We start from the raw sequence: 20,302 nt of genomic DNA, 5'->3' as shown, positions 1-20,302 counted from the left end.
ACTGATGGAACTAAGCATCTCCACAACTGACTGATAGTAAGATCAGAAGAAGGCTGAGCTGATTTTTAGCCAAATTTGAAAAGTACGTCTTTCAAAATTTGTTCAATTTGACATAAAGAACAGTTCAGCTGTTTTCAAACAGGCTTTGAGATCTTGGCACATGCAGAGGAAGAATGGCTTCCTATAAACTGACTACTCATTTTCCAAAACTCTTTAAGATTTCTATGCCCCATTTTTTTGAAACACCTCCAAAGATTCACAGAAAGTTCTAGAATGCAAAAAATTGATGCAATGCAAACGTGGAATAATACATCATTTGCACACGTGGCATGTAAAAGGCAAAAGTGAATGCTTTTTTGATTAAGAAAATACCTGATACATCTTTCTAAAAGCCTCCTGAAATACTTAAGTATAGGATCAAACCTTCTTTTTCCCATATTTCATTCACTGCTGGATACTTTGCAACTATGCAGCAAATTAATAAACTGATTAATCCCTAGCTCGGGACACCTAAATTCTGTTTGCAGTCCTGACATTCAAATGAACTTTCCTCAAAATCCATCAGTGTAAGTCTATTTACTTGTTGATCTACATCATATTCAGGTTTCTGTTAGTACAAAAGCAAAGAGGAGGGAGGGACAGATTATGCAGCATTGAATCCTTGCAGTCAGTTTCAGAGGAACACTCCTGTGTTTGATCTTCTTGTCAGATTACTATGAAAGAGATACCTCTTCCTGAACACTAACTGAACTAACCCTGGAAGACAGATGAGGTGACATTCACAGGCACAGGATGACAAGCTCAATCTTATTAGAAACACAGAAAGGAAATAGGAAGTTTTCTTTACTGCTGAGCCAAGAAAAGACTGCCCAGCTGATATGCACCAGAACTTCCAAGACTCTTGTTGGCTTCAATATTGATCCAGAACAGCAGAAACAACTGAAGATGGTCTAAATCCCTGTTGCATTTTAAGCTTCCCGCACTCCTTTCAAACCAGCTTCAAAACACATTCAAAATGCATCCCACAACAACACTCCTTGTCTGGATCCAGAGGTAGTAGTGACATGATAAACTCTGGCATGTTTTTAGCATCATCTTCAATAGCTGGAGTAAATAACATGACAGGCTCCTCACCAACAGCTTGCTTTTCATCTTTAACCCAGATGCTGGCACAGAAATACGTAGTATTTTTAAATTCCACTAACCACCAACAAGCTATGTACAACCAGTTTAGAGTATATTTCCACATCTTCCAGTTTATTTCAGGATTAACAAGTAAAAGCCGCAGAGCATGTACTTCTAAAATAAGGAATGAAAAAATCTATTTCATATTTAAACAGAAAAGCTCAAATGCATTCAAAAAATTAATACACTTGCTTTCTCCTTAAATACTAGCCTAGTGAAAGGAAGGCAGAAAATGCAAAACACCACAATAAAAATCAATATCTGGCAGAAAACAAATGTAACCTACAGAAGTGCAATTCTGTGCCTGTATGACAAAGCCGTACCACATTCACAAAGTTCAGGAATGCAGAAGCAGGAAGATTAAAACAATTACAGGTCGTAAAAGGACTGGGTAAAAGCAGCTCCACACACAACAAAGCAAATTTAACTTAATCTTTTAGGAGAAACTCTCAGCATATGGAGTACTTCTCTAAAGTATTTTATTTTCAAATTAACAGCAATTATTTAAAATTATTGTCATGTTATCTGTAATACAGTACCAATAAGTTTCCATTACATTCTGAACTTCCATTTTACTGTTAAGTGAGGGCAAAATCAGTTAGAACAGACACAAAGTCTGCTGCTGTTCTCTTTAAATCATTTTACCAGACACTGTGAATTTTTAACACTTCCTCGATTGCAAATTACCAAAGATGAGATACTAAAATAATACAATTTAGCAAAAACTGTTTATGTATTATTTCCCTCACTATGTCTTACTAATTTTACTGTAAATAAAAGTCAAAGAACTACTTCAAACTATCACTAATATTTAGGTTTTTATGAAGGTTTTCTAACACGGTGATTTATTGATCTCAAGGGTCTTTTCCAACCTTAACAATTCTATGATTCTATATGAAATGATTAATATATTTCCCTATGCACAATTACGACAGGCAAATGTAACATTTAGTAAGATATTAGAAACTATTAAAGTACTCAATTCTTCATTCTGTATTCCAATCCATGGACGTCACGTCAGCAAAATTCACGCATCGATAAACAGGGAATTCCAAATCACTGCAACTTATAACTATACTTTTTATTAAGGGTTGCACATTATGTGTTTAAAAGCTTACTTCCATTTTCTTTTATGTGGATAAAATATACAGCTGAATATATTACTATATTCCATATGCAACTGCAGGACCATGAAAATGCACAGAACTCTGAAGTGCTTCTGGTAAGTGAAATAATTTTAATGATTTGATTTATATTTTTAAGAACTCACTCCTCTAAATAATCACTTTTTAAGCACAACACAGGAAAACACGTATGCCATCACCATGTCAAATCTTGGCAGTAGTGATTAAATAGACATTTTGCAACCTATGGCCCAGAAAGCAATTCTTATGGGACAGCAAAGACCAGGGAGATCGTATGGCACTGACTCCACCTCCTTCCTCCTGGCTGTTTCTTTATTTGTTCAGAGTTATCACTGCAATCAGAGCAGCACACAGGCTTTTCCAGGCAGCTAGCAGTAAGGAAAAATAGAGTTCTTAGCTTCCTCTAATAACACCCACCGTTACTTAAGCAGAAAAATAGTTATAAATTCTCTCAATGACTAGTGAAACACACAAGCACAGACACACACACAAAGATATATATATGTACATGAAACTTTTTTGTGTGTTTTAAAATAAATGTTTTTCATGCAACAGGAATGTTCAAGAATGAAAGATCAAGAGGTCTAACTATCAAGTTGTGACTCAGACCATAAAAATCATCAAGAAAACTGCATGAAATCATAGACATTGTACATGTATAGCAGGTGCTTTTAAACATCTGTACACATTACAGGATGACTAAAAGAAGCATGGGTTCCAAATCCTGGCAAGAAGGATCAGTGTGTATTGACAGGAGCATTCGTCTTCCAGAAGACCAACAGTACTCATAACCAGGACCAATTGTTCTCACCATATTCCCCACAAGTGATAAATTAATAGGAAAGCTGAGGAAGGCAAAATGTCCATAAAATAGTGGAAGAAAAGACACTTTGATACTGCTCTCTTTGTTAAAAAAAAATCCATTTTAAGGAAAAACAGAGACTACCTATCAGCTATGTTGTGGTCAAGAAAAGTATAAGGAAAGAGACATTTGACAGACTTCCTGGAGTAGGAGACACCTATCTCCAGAAGATATGGGATAATTGAGTCCTTTTCTTCATTTTCTTACCAGGTGAATAATTTCAACTACAAAAATATTCATTAAATTAGTTATGAAAATACAATCATGAAGCAAACTTAGCAGTCTATGAAAACCAGAGTCTTCATTTGCCTGCTCACTAGCAGAGAACAGCTAGTCCAGCCTTCAGGTCTGGAGTTCCTGGTTTAATGAGTAGTTCTGTTTACAGCAGACTAATGAAGCTTGGTTTCCTGTGGATTTGCTCCTATAAGCCCTGTGGCCACTTAACATTAATTATGTCAGTTGCCTCTAAGCTTGCCCATGTCTCCCTAAGATCCTTCACCTCATAAAAACTCTCCATTTGTCCCTATATTGCCATATCTAAAGACTCAAGCTTGCTCTCATGCTTTTGTTAATGCTCAGCTCTTTCTCATGCCCTTAAACCCACCTTCACATACCATCAGCTCCATCCCCCATCACCTACCTATCTCTGTACGGTGCTAAGCAAGAGGCAGCATATGCTGTAGCTGGTTTGAAGCTCAGTGCATGCTGTCTGGCCAGCTGGAGACCGCCTCTTTGCTTCCAGGAGGAGTGCACAAAATGCCATGACCTCCTTGTCTTTATGGTTTTTTGGGAGGAGGGCTCTCACGGCCCCTCAGATGTCAGCTTTCACAGACTGGGGGAAGGTCATCTTTCTCAGACCTCTCCCTGCCCTTAAACTGGTTGAAACTGACTGGGGGGGTTCACACTTATTAAGGGAAAAAGACAAGACACAAAGGCAATGTAAATGATACTTCCTTCCGAAGCCAGGATTAAAAGGTAACTCAGTTCTGGTCATTTGCAAAGCATCCTGAAAATGCCTGCTGCTGTCCTCCTCCCATCCCGCGGCTGAGGGCACTTTCTGTATTTCTGCAACATCCATCCCACTCAGAGGGACCAGGAATACACAAAATTGACAAAAAGTCAATTTCAACATTTTTATGCTGTTGCCTGTGGGCAGCAATGAAACTGTCAACAAGAATTACCATCTCACTCCACTGACGAGTAGCAGAAGGGTCTGGAGCTGTTCATAGGGATGGCCACCTCAAAAGGGAAGCCATGGAAGGATAAGATCATCTCAGACAGTACACGTGGAACCAGGGCTAACAGAAACGCCCTTGTCCTTCACTGGGGGCAGGGGAAGAGGACAATCATGTTACCAAATACCAACTAACAAAAGGTTAATGTTAACCGCTAATGCAAAAGGAGAGCCTAACCCATGGAAACTACCTGTTGCTAAGAGAACCCTTATCATTTCTTCCTCTCCCCACTCCCTTTGTGATTTATACATGCTTGTGCCTTGAGGACAGAGAACAGGTAACACAAAAACCCAATATTACACTTAGAGCGAGCACTGATGCACCAGTAGTTAAGTACTGGTCTGGGACTCCTTAGACCTAGATAGTATTTCCAAAACATTCCTGGGCTTCCCGCACTCCTAGGTGACTAGGAGTATGTCTACATAGCATAATGCAGTGCTGTGTAGCTAGCTAGAATACCAGAAGGAACATGGCCACGTTAGCACTGCACTGCACCCAGGCTGAAGTGCAGGCAGGAGCATCCATCCTGCTTCTCAGGTAGTTTGTATCTATCCAAATGGCACTCCACTACGACACGTACACGTACCCTTAGTCATCCTGCCTCAGAAACCAGCCAGAGCACTACAGTTCTTCCTTAAACTACCAGGAACTGTAATGAAAGAGTATCTGAAGAGAGAAACACTCAGATACCGAAGTTAGGAAGAGGAGCAAGTACTTACAATAGGCAGCATACACTACCTATTTAACATAACAGATATAACCACTCAAACACCTCGGTTTAGCACCCTTTCTCTCTCTTTGTCAGTTCTGCCCCTAGAGTTTACAAATTATGTCTCTGACTTGTAAATGTTAGTAAATATCTCCTTAAATGTTACTCAGTGTTTCCACAATTTTATATAGATTCTAGAGAATACTACCCTGCAAGAATGACATCCAAAATAGGTTCTAAAAATAAAGCATTCTAGACGATTCTCACATATAACCAAAGGTTGAAAACACAGGCCATTTCATGAAGAAGGGCATGCACAGCGTGCTACTTGAATTATAGCTGGAGAGTAGAAAAAAAGCAACCCACAATATTGTAAAAAAGTAGCATTTCAAGTGTCGCATGCATTCAGTCTCTAAAACAAAGCTTAAAGCCTGGGGCATACAAAAGCAAGAATTCTTGAATTTTGTGATTCTTACATCTCACATCAAGCAATCAATAATCTCTAAAACCGGGCAATCGTTTTGATGAGTGTGTAAAAAAGGCAGCATTCCACCCCGAACGGTGTTGGGCTGCGACCGCCTCCCCCTCACCAGCAGCAGTATGGATTGCCCAGCGCAGTTCGGTGATTCCTTTCTCCAGCCTACGTAATGCCCGTTTGCACAGCCGTGATATTTTTAAATGGGCTTTCAGAAGCACCAAATAAACAGCATAAAAAACATGGAAGGAAGCAACCACAGCGGCCACATAACACTCGTTAAGACTCACAGAATTCACAAATAAGATAACGACCGAGTGTCCAGGGAGCACAATAAAGCTCCGTTTTACAGATTATGCATGCGGAACGCTAACCCGAGGAAATCCTGGCGGCGTTCCGCCCCCCCCGCGGCGGGAGTGTGCCCCAGCACAACAGAGCATACCCCGGCTCCTTCGCGAACCTCCACGCACATTCCTACACCCCTTAGGAAAACACTGACAGCGGACATAAAAGGAAAGGAAACAATGACATTCTTTTAACAACAACGTTCGCCGCCGCGTCCAGCGCGCTGGAGCCGGTCGGTCAGCGCTCCATGACGACGGTCTCCGCATTCCCCCGGAGCGGCCGCATTCGCCCCCAGCCCCGGCTCTGCCGCTCCGGCAGAGGACCCGTTTTCCCCTCGGTGGCCAGGCCAGGTATTCGCCCTCTCCCCCCGCTGCCACCGGCCGCAGGGCCGGGAGCCGCGCCTTCCGCCCGAGGGGCGCCGAGGGGGCCACCCCCCGCCACCGCCGTCCCCCCACGGCGCGGCCGCACACGCCGAGGGGAAACGCGACCCAGCGGCGGGGCCCCCCGCCCGCCGTCCCGCGCCGCCGGGGCGCTGACACGCACCTTCCCCGCGGGGCCGCGTCACCCCGGGCCCGCCGCAGCCCCCCCCACCCCACCCCGGGACGCGGCTCTTACCGCCAGGTCCGGGCTGTGGGAGTCCCGCTGCGAAACGGCGCGGATGACCCCGGCCCGCCATCGCCCGCTCTCCGGCGGCTCCTCACCGCCGCCGCCGACGCACAAGAACCGCTTCCCCACCAGCTCCGGCCGCGTCTCCACCGCCATGGCCGCCGCCGCCGCGTAGGCACCGCACCAGCCGCCTGCCGAACCCGCTCACAGCTCGCCCATGGCGGGAGCGGCGCAAGGCAGCGGGGGGGAGGGGGGTGGGGAGGGGGCGAGCGCGGGGCTCTATCGCCTCACGGCGGGCTGCGGTGGGCGCCCCTCGGCCGGGCCGGGCCGGCGCCGCGGGGCCGCTCCGCCGCCGCCAGCAGCCTGACACAAACACCGAGGGGCGGGGGAGGAGGGCCGGGGGCGCGCGCGCCCGCGCTCGCTCCCTCCCTCCCTCACCGCCGCGCTGCGGCCCCGACCACTCCGCCCACGCAGCCCCACTGCCATGGAGACCGGCACCACGCGCCGTCTCCCTCCGCCAGGCAGCGCGCGGGGAGGGGACGGCGGGGCGAGGAGGGGACGTGGGGGGCGAGGAGGACGGCAGCCCTCCTCGGCACGCGGCAAAGAGTCCGGCCGCGGCGGCGGGACGGCACCGGGACCCCGGCGGGGGGGGGGGGCGGCTCCTCCCGCACCCTCACCTGCCGGCCGGGGCGCCCCCGGCTCCGCCCGCCGCCGCCGCCGCCGGACGGGGATGCGGCTCCGCTGTGACCTGGCACCGATCCCCCCTCCCTCCCCCCCCCAACCCCGGCCCCACGGCGGGATCGCAGGCACAGCCTCCCGCGGGCATTGCCCCCCGCCCCGGCCCGCCCCCAGCCGAGGTAAGGCGCACCGCCCCGGGAGCGCTGCTGACCCCAGCCCTCCCGCCGCGGGTTGGCGGGGTTACGGCTAGGTCTGGCGCCTGCAGTGCCTTCTCCCCCCACGTCGAGCTGCTTGTTAGCCACACAAAGGCACCCACCCCTCTTTCCCCACTGCAAACGAGACCACAGACCCCTGTGGGGACGCGCCGCTTGCTTAGCCCATGGCGAGCCCTTGCAGGGATCACTCTACAGGGCCAGGAGACATTCCCTGATGCCACTGAACTGGGGGTGTCACAGCAGTCACCTCAGAGGCTCACGTATGCTTCGACCCAGAGCTTGGGCTGTAATGCATAACGAAGCCATGTTCTATAGCAGTTGCTGTCAGCTTATTGTTTTTTCCATAAAGCCTATAGTCACGCTGTAGGAATGCCATGTTTGTGTTTTAAGAGGTTCTTTTCCCATATGCTATCTGGAGGTGTAGCTGTCGTGAACTTCTGCCTTTCCTGACTGGTACGCTTGCTCTCAAGAGAGCGGGTTAATGATCTCTCATCTAGCACTAGAAAGCAAATTTGGATAGTGCGTTTCTGAAAAACAGATCATGAGGCAAAAGCAATAAATCAAGAGTGCCAACTTAGCGCATTCCCATGTATTTCTGTGGAACAAGTAACTTCTGGTACAAGAGAAGTTAATTAACAAATAAAAAAAAAAGGCAATTAATCGTTCACCATGACAAGTTTGTTCACAGTATTAGAATAACTTAGAGGACGTAACATTTACACGAGAACCTATAGCTGCATGGCATCCCATTAGCAGTAGACTAGGGATGCGTGGAAGTGTGCTCCTCAGAACCTGTAGAAGAAACCCCCATGTGTTTGAGCTAAATGAGATCTTCATCCACATTTCGAGGTAATGCTACAACCCACAAAGTCCTGCAGTCTTACAGATGAGCAAAAATTACATAAGTTCAGAGCAGTTATTCATAAAGGGTATAAAAAGAAGTTACAAGGACAGCTAAATAAATATTAATCATATCAAAACTCTTTATAGTTTTATTAGATTCCCTCTTGTTTAGCCAGAGTAATTTGAGATTATTACTGAATTATACACTTAAGTAGATTACATTAGTGTGCAACAACCCATAAAATATGCCAGAAAAGCCAAGTTACAAGATTCTAATAGACTGAACTTGTGAATTTATCACAGAACAGCAAAATGTTAAGAATCAAGTACTTTTAATTTGTTCCAAAATTGCATATCACAAAGCACTGACACCAGAATTTTGTTTTAGTATAGGGAATTCACTAAAGGCTGTTGTTCAATGCTGTATCATTTTATAGTTGTTATCGACTGAAAATAACATCAACGTTGGGGTGTAAGTTCTCACCATCACCTGTCCGTTCCCAGACACCAAGTGAGAAGGGCAGGACCTTGGAGCAGGTCCCCACCACACCACTGAGCACAGTGCTGCTCAAACAGCTTTTCACATAGACCAGGAGAAGAAAGCTTAAGGGAGAGCCTTGGTATATCGTCAGGGCAGCTTCACTCCCTGTCACACAGCATCTCGGCTCTTTTCCGGTTATTCAGCTTTGAACAGCTTTTGTTCCCACATGTGCTTTAGGAAGGTCAAAACGACTACGTTCAGGTGGGTCAGCATACAAGAGACCCACGGGTTACTGAACATGTTTTCCACCTTCAGCAAATTATTTTCTCAGCCTCTGTTCACTTACCTGTTTCTTGTTTGCTTCTTCCTTCTCTCCTTGTTTCTCTGCAAAGTGCTGGAAACTGGGAGAGCGCTCAACGCTCAGGATGTGGATAAGTCAGCTCGGAGCCTCTGGCTGCAACAGAACACATAGTAATGGTGCTGTGGCCCAAGGCCTGAACATTGCCTAGAGACTAACTTTTAGGCAGTGTGTGCTCTATCGCACTTCAGTAGGTCGTCTTCCTTTCTCTGGAGCCTTTGCAAGTGTCAAACCAATACATTAATTCCCCTTTCAAAGCAACATCTTCTCCATTTCCTTGATAAATATTATACAATACTTGACCTGAAAATTCAAAGCAACAAAATTTGCAGGATTGAAAGGATTAGGGCTGGCATGAATTGATGCATCTCCTGAAGAAACTGGCATAAGGAAGCCTCTTCCCATAGATTACGCTGAGAAGGTCAGAGGAATCGTCCTCCTGGAGCTCAGGAGCAGCGCTCAGAGCCAGGTACCCATGGGCAACAACAAAACAGTGCTGACACTTTCAGGCTGGAGAAGTCCAGAAAGAAAGCCAAAGCAAAACACCTCTAGGCTGGGCCCAGGGCTCTTCTTGGGAAACAGACTGGGGACAAACTCCCCCATTGAACTCCTAAGTGGCCCCAGTGCAGCTTTGGCAGTAATTACAGCGACAGATCAATTCAGTCATCAAGATTTACAGGCAAAGTAAAAGAGTTCAGCCATCCCAAGAAAGGAAAACCAACACTGACACTAGATATGACCTGATGGGTCCATCCTCTCTCACCCAAATTGCACATCAAATCGACGTTAACCACCTGAAAGGCAACCACATCCTGCTACAAAGGCATGGGAATAGGAAGGCGGCGGAAACAAGGCTCAGTTTTCTATCCCTTCGAGCATCAAGAAAAGCTGTTTCCATTATTTCAAAAAGGACTGCATCTTCCATCTTTTGCTATAATTGAAAAAATATTAATAGTGCTATTTATGTCTTCAACAAATGGCTTCTATGGCTATGTACCTCACTTCAGCTGGGCATTTAATCACCTGAAAAGGCTGTCATGCACATAGTGTATTAACAGAGTCCTTTAAATTGCACAGATTGCTAAACAAAGGTTTATTCCCAAAATATTTTCAGTCCCACTTCCCTGACACATCGGTCACTTGCAAAATTAAGATTTTTATTGAGAGCTATTTCTAACTTAGAGGTTGAAATGCAGCACAGTCTGTATTGGTAGTAATTGCACCTTCTCCATAGAGATAAATACTGCATTTAGAAATGGTTATTTCCACTTTGCAGGAAAGAAAAGTGAGAGGAAGTCAAACTGACTTGTCACCGTCACAGCTCTTAAGCAGAATGAATACTGAGCCAGCTTTTCCTAAAATCCTGAACTGAATACCTTTAGATCTATTTTACCTTTCCTTAGGAGATAGCAAACATCAGTTTTCTCTGAATTCGTAATTACTCAGAAATTTACAAAGTCACATTCATTGTTTGCCAGGGTTCAGTATCAGAAAATTAACAATTTCTATTTAATAGAAACTTGCATCATTTGGTTTAAAAGTTTCCTAGCTTGAAAATTCATAACCAAGAGAAAAAACAGTTTTTCCTCAACCGTCAGTTACTTCTACTATGAAGCTAACTTTTGATTTCCAGCTGCCTTACCCTACCTGTAACACATTGACCAAGGGCTTTTCTTAATGCATCCTACTACAGAAAAATAACCTTCCTTGAAAACGTAATTATTTGAGTGGTGAGGCGGTCCTTGAGCACTGAATGGGACACAGGGTCAGTAGGAAAATATGATTATTTAAATACAACTCTGTAGTGCAGGTGCAAAGGCTGCGTTAAACACCTGGGGGTGCAAAGGTGCACGACAGTAAGAGTTGTGGTTCATGGGATTGCCTCCCCAGCTCTACTACTAACATCCCATGTGGTGATTTACTATTACTCACATCACTCTACAGCCACAACTCCATCTGGGGATGTCGACTGACCACTCCTGATCTTTTCCTGTGTCTTGGCTTTCTTGCTTGTAAAAAGGCTGCAAATTTACTGCTATATTTACACTGCAGGTGAACGCAGCACCCCACCGTGCCCAGGTATTGCCTTCAGGGCTTCCTGGATACCATCCTGGCTGTTGCTACAGCACACAAAGGAAGAAGATTTAAGTTTATTGTATTTGCGAGCCACTCCAGCCATATCTGCACTAGAAAACAGTGTAGTTCACAGGGTGCCACTCCGTCAATGCTGACAACAGTAAGGAGCGCTACTGAGCCTCCCTGCGATGTTTCACAATCAATTTGTAGCCTAGAACAGATGAATGCTCACAGCACACTCTCATTCCAACATTTCTTTCTGTTCCAGTTAACGAGGTATCACCAAAACATAGCTAAACAAATTAAATAAATATGGTCTTCAATACATCCCCTTCCTCAGAAGCTTGCTGACATCTTAAGATGTATTTTAAACCCATCCATATTTCCTCTTTCTTTCTTTCTTGCCACCCTCAAACACTTACATTGACTTACACTTGAGCCAGCAAAACAGAGCTTGTGAGCATCCCACATCTGTTTTAAATAAGCAATCAGCCAGCTCAGCCCAATACAGCTGCAGGGGTGGGTCCTGCTGAGCCCTGGGACTTCTGCCCTGGAGCTGCTGGACCCTTTCCCTCTGCCAGAGGGCCGGCCACCCCCCTCCAGCTGGGGATGACACCACCTTTAACAACTGCCACTGCTCTCTGCAGTTAGTATTTATCTGCAGCCTGAGGGCAGAGCGTCATTAGACCAGCACCTCCCCTTTGTAAGGAACAGTCCCTCTTACTCATAATGAATTTACACCCTATAGAGGTAAATATCAGAGGGTTGGGGGAATAGAGAGATAATAAGGCTGTCAGTCTCCACTTTTCCCTGAATACCTACAGGCTTAATTCCTCAGGTGACACTTCAGGGCCCTGCTTTGGCCTTATCAGATAATATCCCCATCTAAAATGACCTCTCTGAGTTTGCTCTGGGGGTGGTGGAATATTCTCCATTTCTTCAAGATGGAAGATGCCGTTTCTTTGGCTAATGGTAACTCAGCACAGTGCAAGCGTTGAGAGCAAGGATAATGCACAAGCTGCAGTAGTATAACATTTTTGTGGCCATCCTAGTAAATTTAGATCTCCATTCAAGTTTCTTCCCTATTTTTCAGTGAGCTGCAGATGCCAGCTTGAGGCTTCAGCACTTCTTGGGCTTTAGAAGGGATTCACATCTGTCAGCCATAATGCTGTAACACTGTAATGCCTGGAAGAAAGTACTAAAATTGAGAACAAATTATTATTTAGCTGAGGGGATCTGCCCACAGACCAAAACTCCAAAAGGGTGGGGGTATATTCAGAGCTCAAGTAGCCTCAGCCAGGCTGATATTCCTCCTGAAAAGGCCTGCCTTTTGCTAGGCTACTCCCAGCAAAAATGCTCCCTTCTGTCAATCACTCACACACAAAACCTGAAACCAGTCATCCTCAAAAATGAATTAATCACCTTCCCAGACACCTTCACCTCCAGTAGTGCTTCCTCCCACTCACACCTAAGCTGTATAAAGGCCAGCATGGAGCTTGCTACTGCTGGTAGAGCATTAGGTAGTAGCATAGCTAAGTGTGTGGAAATCTGTGTCTCTCTCAGGTGAGCTCCTGGAACAGCAACTTTGTGGTTTAGCTGGTAGTGAGTATTTTTGTTTATTTTTACTTAATGCTAAATGCTTGGCTATTGTTATCTTCGTGTTTTTACCATTAGTAAGTTTCTAAGATTAGCAGATAGAAAACAGTAAAAAAAAAAAAAAAAGCCTAAAAACATGCACAATCCTGAGAATGCAGTTATTACTTCTCTAGCAGACTTTTATCTCAGTTTTAGGATGCGCTTAAGTCTCCTAGAATCTTACAGAAGAACTTCTTTCTGTGTTGGATGAAAGGTGTTTAAGTAGATCATTTATGAGTAGATGCTGTTAGTGATGAAAAGGGTAGGATATACTTAGCACACTAAAATAAGTGTATAGCTCTTCTTTGAATTAACTGGGAGTTGGATCAGGACTTATATTCTCACTCAAGATCACTAGTATGTTGTGTAGTAAAGATAAATAAAGGGAAAATAAGCAACTATAGCTGGCTGGAACTTTCTATTCCAAGTGCTTCAATCCACCGTGTGTGGTAAGGACCTTTAACAACCCTAACTTAGGAGGTAGAAGTCTTATAATCTGATTAGTGCTCTGTTTGTAACTTTCTCAATATTTATCTCAAAGCTTCTTATGCATCTTTAAAAAATAGCTGTTAAGGGCTCTACTGGTACTGTCACACAGGTAACTTCCTGCTACTGAACCTCCAGTTTCTTTATGAATTGTGTTGGGGGTGCGACCCCTTCAGAAGTAGGGGCTCTTGCTGATAGCAGGTTTAGCCTGAAATCACTTGGATGTTGGTGTTGCTTATCCTGACACAACTAAAACAGGTGATGGGTACAGTAAGGAGATGGCTTAGCATACTGCTGTACAATACACATAATAAAGTTAATGGGGTGCTTTGGGGTCTAGAAAAGCTCTAAAGCTGGGGTGAGAAATAGCTAAGTTTAGCTATCATTAAACTATGCACTAGGTAGGGAAAGCGACTCGACAATGCTATTTATGGCTAGTTCCTTGTCCAGAAAAAAAAACCCAGAAAGGTAGCTGGGTCTTTCTGAAACTGAGGTAGAAAGAAAAGCTCACAGTCACTTAAAAAAAAAAAAAAATCTTTTAGCGAACTTTTCTTTTTGTAAGGTTCTGTAATATCCTTTCTCCTTAATTTCTTCCGTCCGTCTTTCCCTCACCTTCCTACTACTCTGCTATGCAAATTCCTTTGCATTTTCTTAATGTAACTGTATGATTTTCCCTTTATCTATAGATCGTTAAGCACAATTGTTTGATATCAGCTTGGTCTAAACCAGTAACTTTTGCATGTGGTGACTACGCTCTAACAAACTTTTCTCATTGCTGTTTTTGTGCGATGCTAGTTCTCCCTTCCTCCTGCTAGCAAACTGGCTCCTAACTGGATTAAAAGCAATATACAAGTTTGTTTCTTGTATTCCAGCTGCTTGTCTTGTTAGCCTTTCCTGACACAGATACTCAATAATTGTGTCCTGCAATTCAGTAATAGTTGTTAGCTGTTATTTAACAATATATACCTCTTCAGTAAGGATTGTCTTAATATTCCATTGTATGTTGTATGGAACAGGATGTAAACAAATGATGTTACTGATTCCATGATGACCAGGTAAAAGGAATTTCTACTTTTCCTGGCACTGTTACCCCAATTAAAACTTTCAGAAACTTTCTACTGAGCCAGTAACTTCTTCGATTACTGTTCTCATTAGGAGTGTTCCAGGGTCTGTCTGTCACATTTGTTCAGGCTATACTCAAAATTGGTCCTGGAAAGGGAATTGATTTAAGTCTGCCCTTGCTGCAAGAACTGTAATGAAACGTTACTTCTTATAATGACAGTCTGAAAAGGCGCAGACTTTTCCTATGCAGAGAGACAAGAAGGGACTTGCTCATCATCTTGGAGTTAAGAGCAGAAGATTGTGTTTGGTTGTTGCTGTGTCATTTAATTGAATGAAGAGATTGTCTTGGAGTCACAGACTAGTTGAGGTTGGAAGGTACCTCTGGCGATTGTCTAGTCTGACCCCCTTGCTCAGAGCAGGGCCACCTACAGCAGGCTGCTCAGGGCCATGTTCAGTCAAGTTCTGAATATCCCCAAGGCTGGAGACTTCACAGTGTCTCTGGGCAACCTGTTTCAACATCACAGTGGAAAAAGTCTTTTCTAAAGTTTAAATGGTGTTTCCTGTTTTTTCTTGTTTGTGCTTGTTGGCTTGCCCGTTCACTGAGTACCACTGAGAAGAGGCTGGTTCCTTTTTTACTCCATCTTCAAAAAATATTCCAGCAACCACTCTTATTTGTATTAATAACACCATGATTATTACCAGGTCCTTAGTATACACTCATTGATTTTTGTGGTGCCAAAGGCGTCCACTTCTCCATCCAGATCTGCCTCCCTGAATTATCTTCCTTGGGTTCCCATCCCAGCAGTGCTACCTGCTCACATCATCTTCATCCTTGCTGCTGCTCTGGTTACCTCTTGCTTTCCCATAGCGTTCGTGATCCTAGACCGGAAAAGGTAGAAGCAGAAATTGGCTCTCAAAGTTTAATCTGCTGAAGTTCAGCCAGCAGGTAGCTCTCTTGCCTTCAGCAAATCATCTCTGTGGATGCAAGCACAGACCAGCTACTCTAGCGTACAAACCAGGGAGCTCTCTCTCCCCCTGAGGTAAGTCCTAACTACAGGTAAAGGCCTAAAACTTAGGAAAGCATGTACTCTGTAGCTGAAGCATCAACTGATAGCAAACACGACTGAATTGGGAAAGACATTATTGGAAAAAAGGATTAGCGTGAAAGATTGTGCTCAGTCCTTAGTAGCTGTAGGTATCTGCATTGCTGTTATTCCCGGTATATCTGGCACTCAGTCGCATTTTGTGTAAATATTTTTCTGTTGCATATGACTTTTGGACCTGAAGTTTCTATTAATTCTAAGAAATTAGTCTCTTCAAACTTTTATTTATGCAGGGATTGTCCCATACTATTTTGTAGGATGATACGCAGGAATCCTAAGGAACAATCTGCTTTAGGTTGTGCAGATTTGTAACATTCAGGAAATGCTCTTAACAACTGCTGAAGAAAATTTAGTAAGATGTGTGCAGGTGGTTGCACGTAGGACACAGAACTGAACCCAGAGTGCACAGGTCTGCGGGAGACTTACCGCCTTTCAGTGAGTTGTCTGATGGTGGGCTTGCACTAACTCACTATCAAGTCTTAAATCCAAGAACCTAATGGGTGCCAGAGGGAGCACTGTGCTAACCTTCCTATGTTTAGATTAAGAGTAATAGGCCAAAATACTTGCTAGCTCTAATATTAGAAGTAGATGAAGGGAGGCAAAAGGAAGACTAGTAAGTGACGATAAATCTTTGTGTCTTGGTCCTCTATTTCTTCCCTCTCTGTCATCTTTTTCCTGTTAATCAAAATGTTGTCTCCAGAAAACTCTGTTCTGGCATTACTGAGTTGCAGCAGTAACTACAGGGGAAAAGTAATTATAATTTGGGGTCACCTTTCTTAGGTGTGGTCAAATAAAATGTTGAGTTGCAATAGTAACTGCAATGAGAGAATACAGTGTGCAGAACCTTCATCAGCACAAGCTGGTCTGTATCTAAAAGCACTGTGTAACCTGGACTTCAAAAAAAGGCCAGCAAGTAATTTCTGCTGGCTCTGTAATCCCAGTGATGTTATTTACCTGAAGCAGACTTTAGATGACTGCATGGAGCTCTATTTGAGACAATTCAGAAAGGTCAAGGTCCAAAGCAGGTGGTGAGCCAGCCTGTGTGGCTGCACTGATGTCCTAGAGTGGAGGGTGACAGTCCCTTTGCAGGAAGAGGCCTCAAATGGCTCTTATTAAATGCATAATTTGGGACTCTCATGTGCCTGAATGTAATGCAAACCTGCCGTCCTTCTCATCTGAAGTTACCGACAACACAAGGCAAAGTTAAAGGTCAAGGAAATGGTTATAATAAAATAACACGTCAGAGCTTCATGCTGACTCCAGGTGTCTTATGCCTTCGCCTGCTTTGAACCCTCCAAATAAGTTACGTCCCATCAACTTAACACTGGTGTTTCATGTTGTTTAAGTGAAATTTTTATACAAAAATGAGGCTGAAAGCACTAATTTTGAGTTAACTTCTCATCTAATTGAAGACCAAAGTAATTGCTACAAGAGATTTAGTGGTTGTTACAGTTGTGATGCAACTCATCTGCAGGGAAATAAAGGGAATATATTAATATCTTCCTTCCAGAGCTCGCATTATCCACAAGACTTGTTCTGTGCCAAGGCTGATGGAACTTGAATACTTGATTCATATCTGAGAACCAAGTGGGTCAACCATGTAAACCTTACAGCCACTCAAAACTGTAAAGGTGACTTCATGTTTCTTAATTCAGCTGATCAACACACTGAATTGTTGAACATCCATCACTTGTGAAATCAGTGGTCCTAAGTACTTCAGAGATAGCTGCTGAGGTTCCTGAGTTTTGGGTTCCATTTTGTTTTTTTTTCCCCGTGTGTTACTTCTGGTTTCATGTATCTTGGTGAGTTGTTTTTTCAGACTTGGGAGGGAGGATGAAAAAAGAGCGTGTGGAAGAATTGTGCCCATGCAGGAACATGGTGGAAAAGGGAGCTATAACAAACTGGCTCCTGATCCCCATCTTGTTGGATGGCGACTTTCAGTGTCTATTTTTGATGGCTAACTATCAAGGGATATGCAAAAAAGGGTAATCCTCTGTGGGAAGAAGTTTTGATTTGTCTAGACAGAGCTTCCTTGACATAATGTGCGTAATTGTTCCCTAGCCTCCTGCAGACTACCAGCTCAGAGCAGCTGAAGCAGCAGTGTATTTATGCCTGTTAAACCAGAACTTCTGCCTATTGTTTTTCCTGCCTTCATCACTTTCCACTGCTATAGTCCAGCTATGTTATACCAGGACATTAAACATTCAGCATCCAGAATGTCTAGACAGGCTGAAAGACTGTCTGTGCTCCATTTTTTTCAGAGTCAACTTTCCTAAGAACTAAAAGGCTATTTGGAAATAGAAGGTGGCAGAGTTCCTAGTATGAGACACATCTTCAGGCTGCCTTCTGAAGAGATTAGAGTAACATGGTCTGGTAGGGATTTCTAGCAGTGCACAAAATTCCCGTGCAAGCCTCCCTCTGCTCCCCAGAGAGGCTTCAAGCCTTTGACAACTATTGCTAATGTCTTAAACAGCTTGCATTTGTATTTTAAGGATACAAGACCACATAAAAACGTACCCTGTTAGCTGGTAATGCCCTGTTAAAATAACAGAGGATAGGACTAAAGGGTGACTTCTTCGCCGCAGAAGATAGTAAAGATCTTTCTGAAGCAGAAACACATAATTTCCATTTAAAGTATGGGACCTGTTGATGAACAGATATATTTTGCTGTGCATATCTGCTGGTTTTAGCAACGTTAAACAAGCAAGCAACCAAAAAAGCCAAACTCTTTTTCCATATAGTTTTCCATATAACCTTTGTAATTTTTTTCAGTGCTGACCTTAGTCACCTTCTGTATAGGAAGAAGTAAGTACTCGTTTCCCACGGGGTGGAATTGAATGTTGTCTCTAAAAGCTTTGTAAACTGTGAAAGTTGGATACCATATAAGGGCTGATAATCCTGTTGCTGTTAATCTACCAGCACACTGTGTATGATTGTGCTATATATCATAGAAACCGTAAGCTTTGATTTCAGACCCCGGGATAAGTCTCAGAGGCTGTATCAGTGGTGGGAAGGAAGAGAGGGCAGTCAGCCCATACAGTGCAAGCTGCTGAATCCTTGTGTCACTTGCAGGAGTGAGGACACAAGGATGCTTCTATCCAGCTGTGCCTCTGGGGTCTGTCCCAGTTCCCTATTTCCTGAGTGGCTGAAGAGTCCCAGAGATCTTCATGCCAACCCTCTTAACTTCCAGTGAGGGACAACAGCATCCTTGTGTAAGTGCTTAATAACCTGGGCTCTTCATTTTTCTGTATTAAATATACACATCAACAATGCCTTCAGACTAGTAGCCAGGGTATTAAGAAGCAACATGCAAGCAAAATGCCTAGATCAAAGAGGATAAACAACCGAATGTGAGTACCCAGGATGATGGAGAAGCTAAAAGTATAGCACTTCGTTACCTCTATTAATGAAAATAAAAGGTAGGTGGTGAATTTATGCTATTCAAAGTCATATGGAGTTAACAGAAATCCAGTTACAATGTCAGTATATGAAAGTGCTGGAAAAATTTGGGGATGGAGCTAGAAATCTACCATAAAGCATTTAGGGACTAGAAAAAAAAGTCATTTGAAGAAGCTTTCAGTTTAATTTGTCAAGAGATTGAAAGGTGACTTAAGCATGCATAAATCCTTGTGGAGAGATAATGAGTGCAAAAGCTCTTTAATCTATCACTTAGAGCATAGCAAGAACCAGTGACTGGAAACTAAAGGCAAATTCAAAGTTTAAAAGCATGTGCCCAGCTTCATATAGGGGAAAAAATTTTACTGATTAAAATGAAAAAAAAAGTTCTGATGCCTTCAAATCAATAGCCTTTGCTGGCAGCACCCCTTCTAGAAAACAAAGGTTATCTGACACATTAATGAATGATTTCTGGTTTGTGTTTGTCAGCTGATCTATAAAAAGAGACTGTATTCAATTTTGGGCCCCTCAGTTCAAGAAGGACATCAAGTTGCTGGAGCGTGTCCCGAGAAGGGCAATGAAGCTGGTGAAGGGTCTAGAGGGCGGGTCTTATGAGGAGAGGTTGAGGGAGCTGGGGGTGTTTAGCCTGGAGAAGAGGAGGCTGAGGGGAGACCTTATTGCTCTCTACAGCTCCCTGAAAGCAGGTTGTAGCGAGGTGGGTGTTGGTCTCTTCTCCCAAGTCACTAGTCATAGAATGAGAGGAAATGGCTTCAAGCTGTGCCAGGGAAGGTTTAGATTGGATATTAGGAAAAACTTCTTCACTGAAAAAGTGGTCAGGCATTGGAACAGGCTGCCCAGAGAGGTGGAGTCACCATCCCTGGAGGTATTTAAAAGACATGTGCAGATGTGGCACTTCAAGGCATGGTTTAGGTGGCCTGGGGGTGTTGGGTTGATGGTTGGACCTGATGATCCTAGCGTTCTTTTCCAACCTTAATGATTCTATGATCTCTTCCCCAGTTTAGGGGCGAATGCAGAGAGAGAACAATTCTTGGGAGGAACGGACAGAAAGCATTGCTCCAAGGGGAAAAAAAAAAAATCAGCATATTATATAATAAACCAGCTTCCTTAAATGCATTTGGTAGTCAGTAGTTTTGACTAGACCTGTCTTAGGATGAACAGGGAAGGCACAATGAAATAATCTGGCTGAAGACTAACTTCTGGTTGTACATAGGGATTGCTATCCTGGCTCATGGCAGTGTTCAGCTGAGTTGCTCTCCAGCTAATCGTGCTGTGCTGATAGTTCGGTGTCCTTTGCTGGCAGCCTTTTGACTTGCTGGATAATGTATGCTGTAGTCCTTCAGTTCTCAGTACTGATTAGGCTCCTCTGGAGCTGTGCGGGGGTTTGGG

At 43.9% G+C, this 20,302-nt stretch overlaps 1 protein-coding gene across 1 annotated transcript in view; it reads right to left on the bottom strand.

The window, feature by feature from the left end:
- The window catches only part of JMJD1C (jumonji domain containing 1C), a 165,333-nt gene extending 158,477 nt beyond the window's left edge, over positions 1–6,856 (bottom strand). Inside the window, exon 1 of the mRNA XM_075109667.1 lies at positions 6,572–6,856. Within this exon, the coding sequence (XP_074965768.1) occupies positions 6,572–6,718 (147 nt within the window). The 5' untranslated portion in view covers positions 6,719–6,856. The remainder of the gene's footprint in view (positions 1–6,571) is intronic.
- Between the last annotated feature and the right edge of the window lie 13,446 nt (positions 6,857–20,302).

This window comes from Phalacrocorax aristotelis, chromosome 14 (genome assembly GCF_949628215.1).
Source record: "Phalacrocorax aristotelis chromosome 14, bGulAri2.1, whole genome shotgun sequence".
NCBI lineage: Eukaryota > Metazoa > Chordata > Aves > Suliformes > Phalacrocoracidae > Phalacrocorax > Phalacrocorax aristotelis.
Note: the sequence above shows the minus strand (reverse complement) of the source record. Positions and strands in the feature narration are given on the sequence as shown.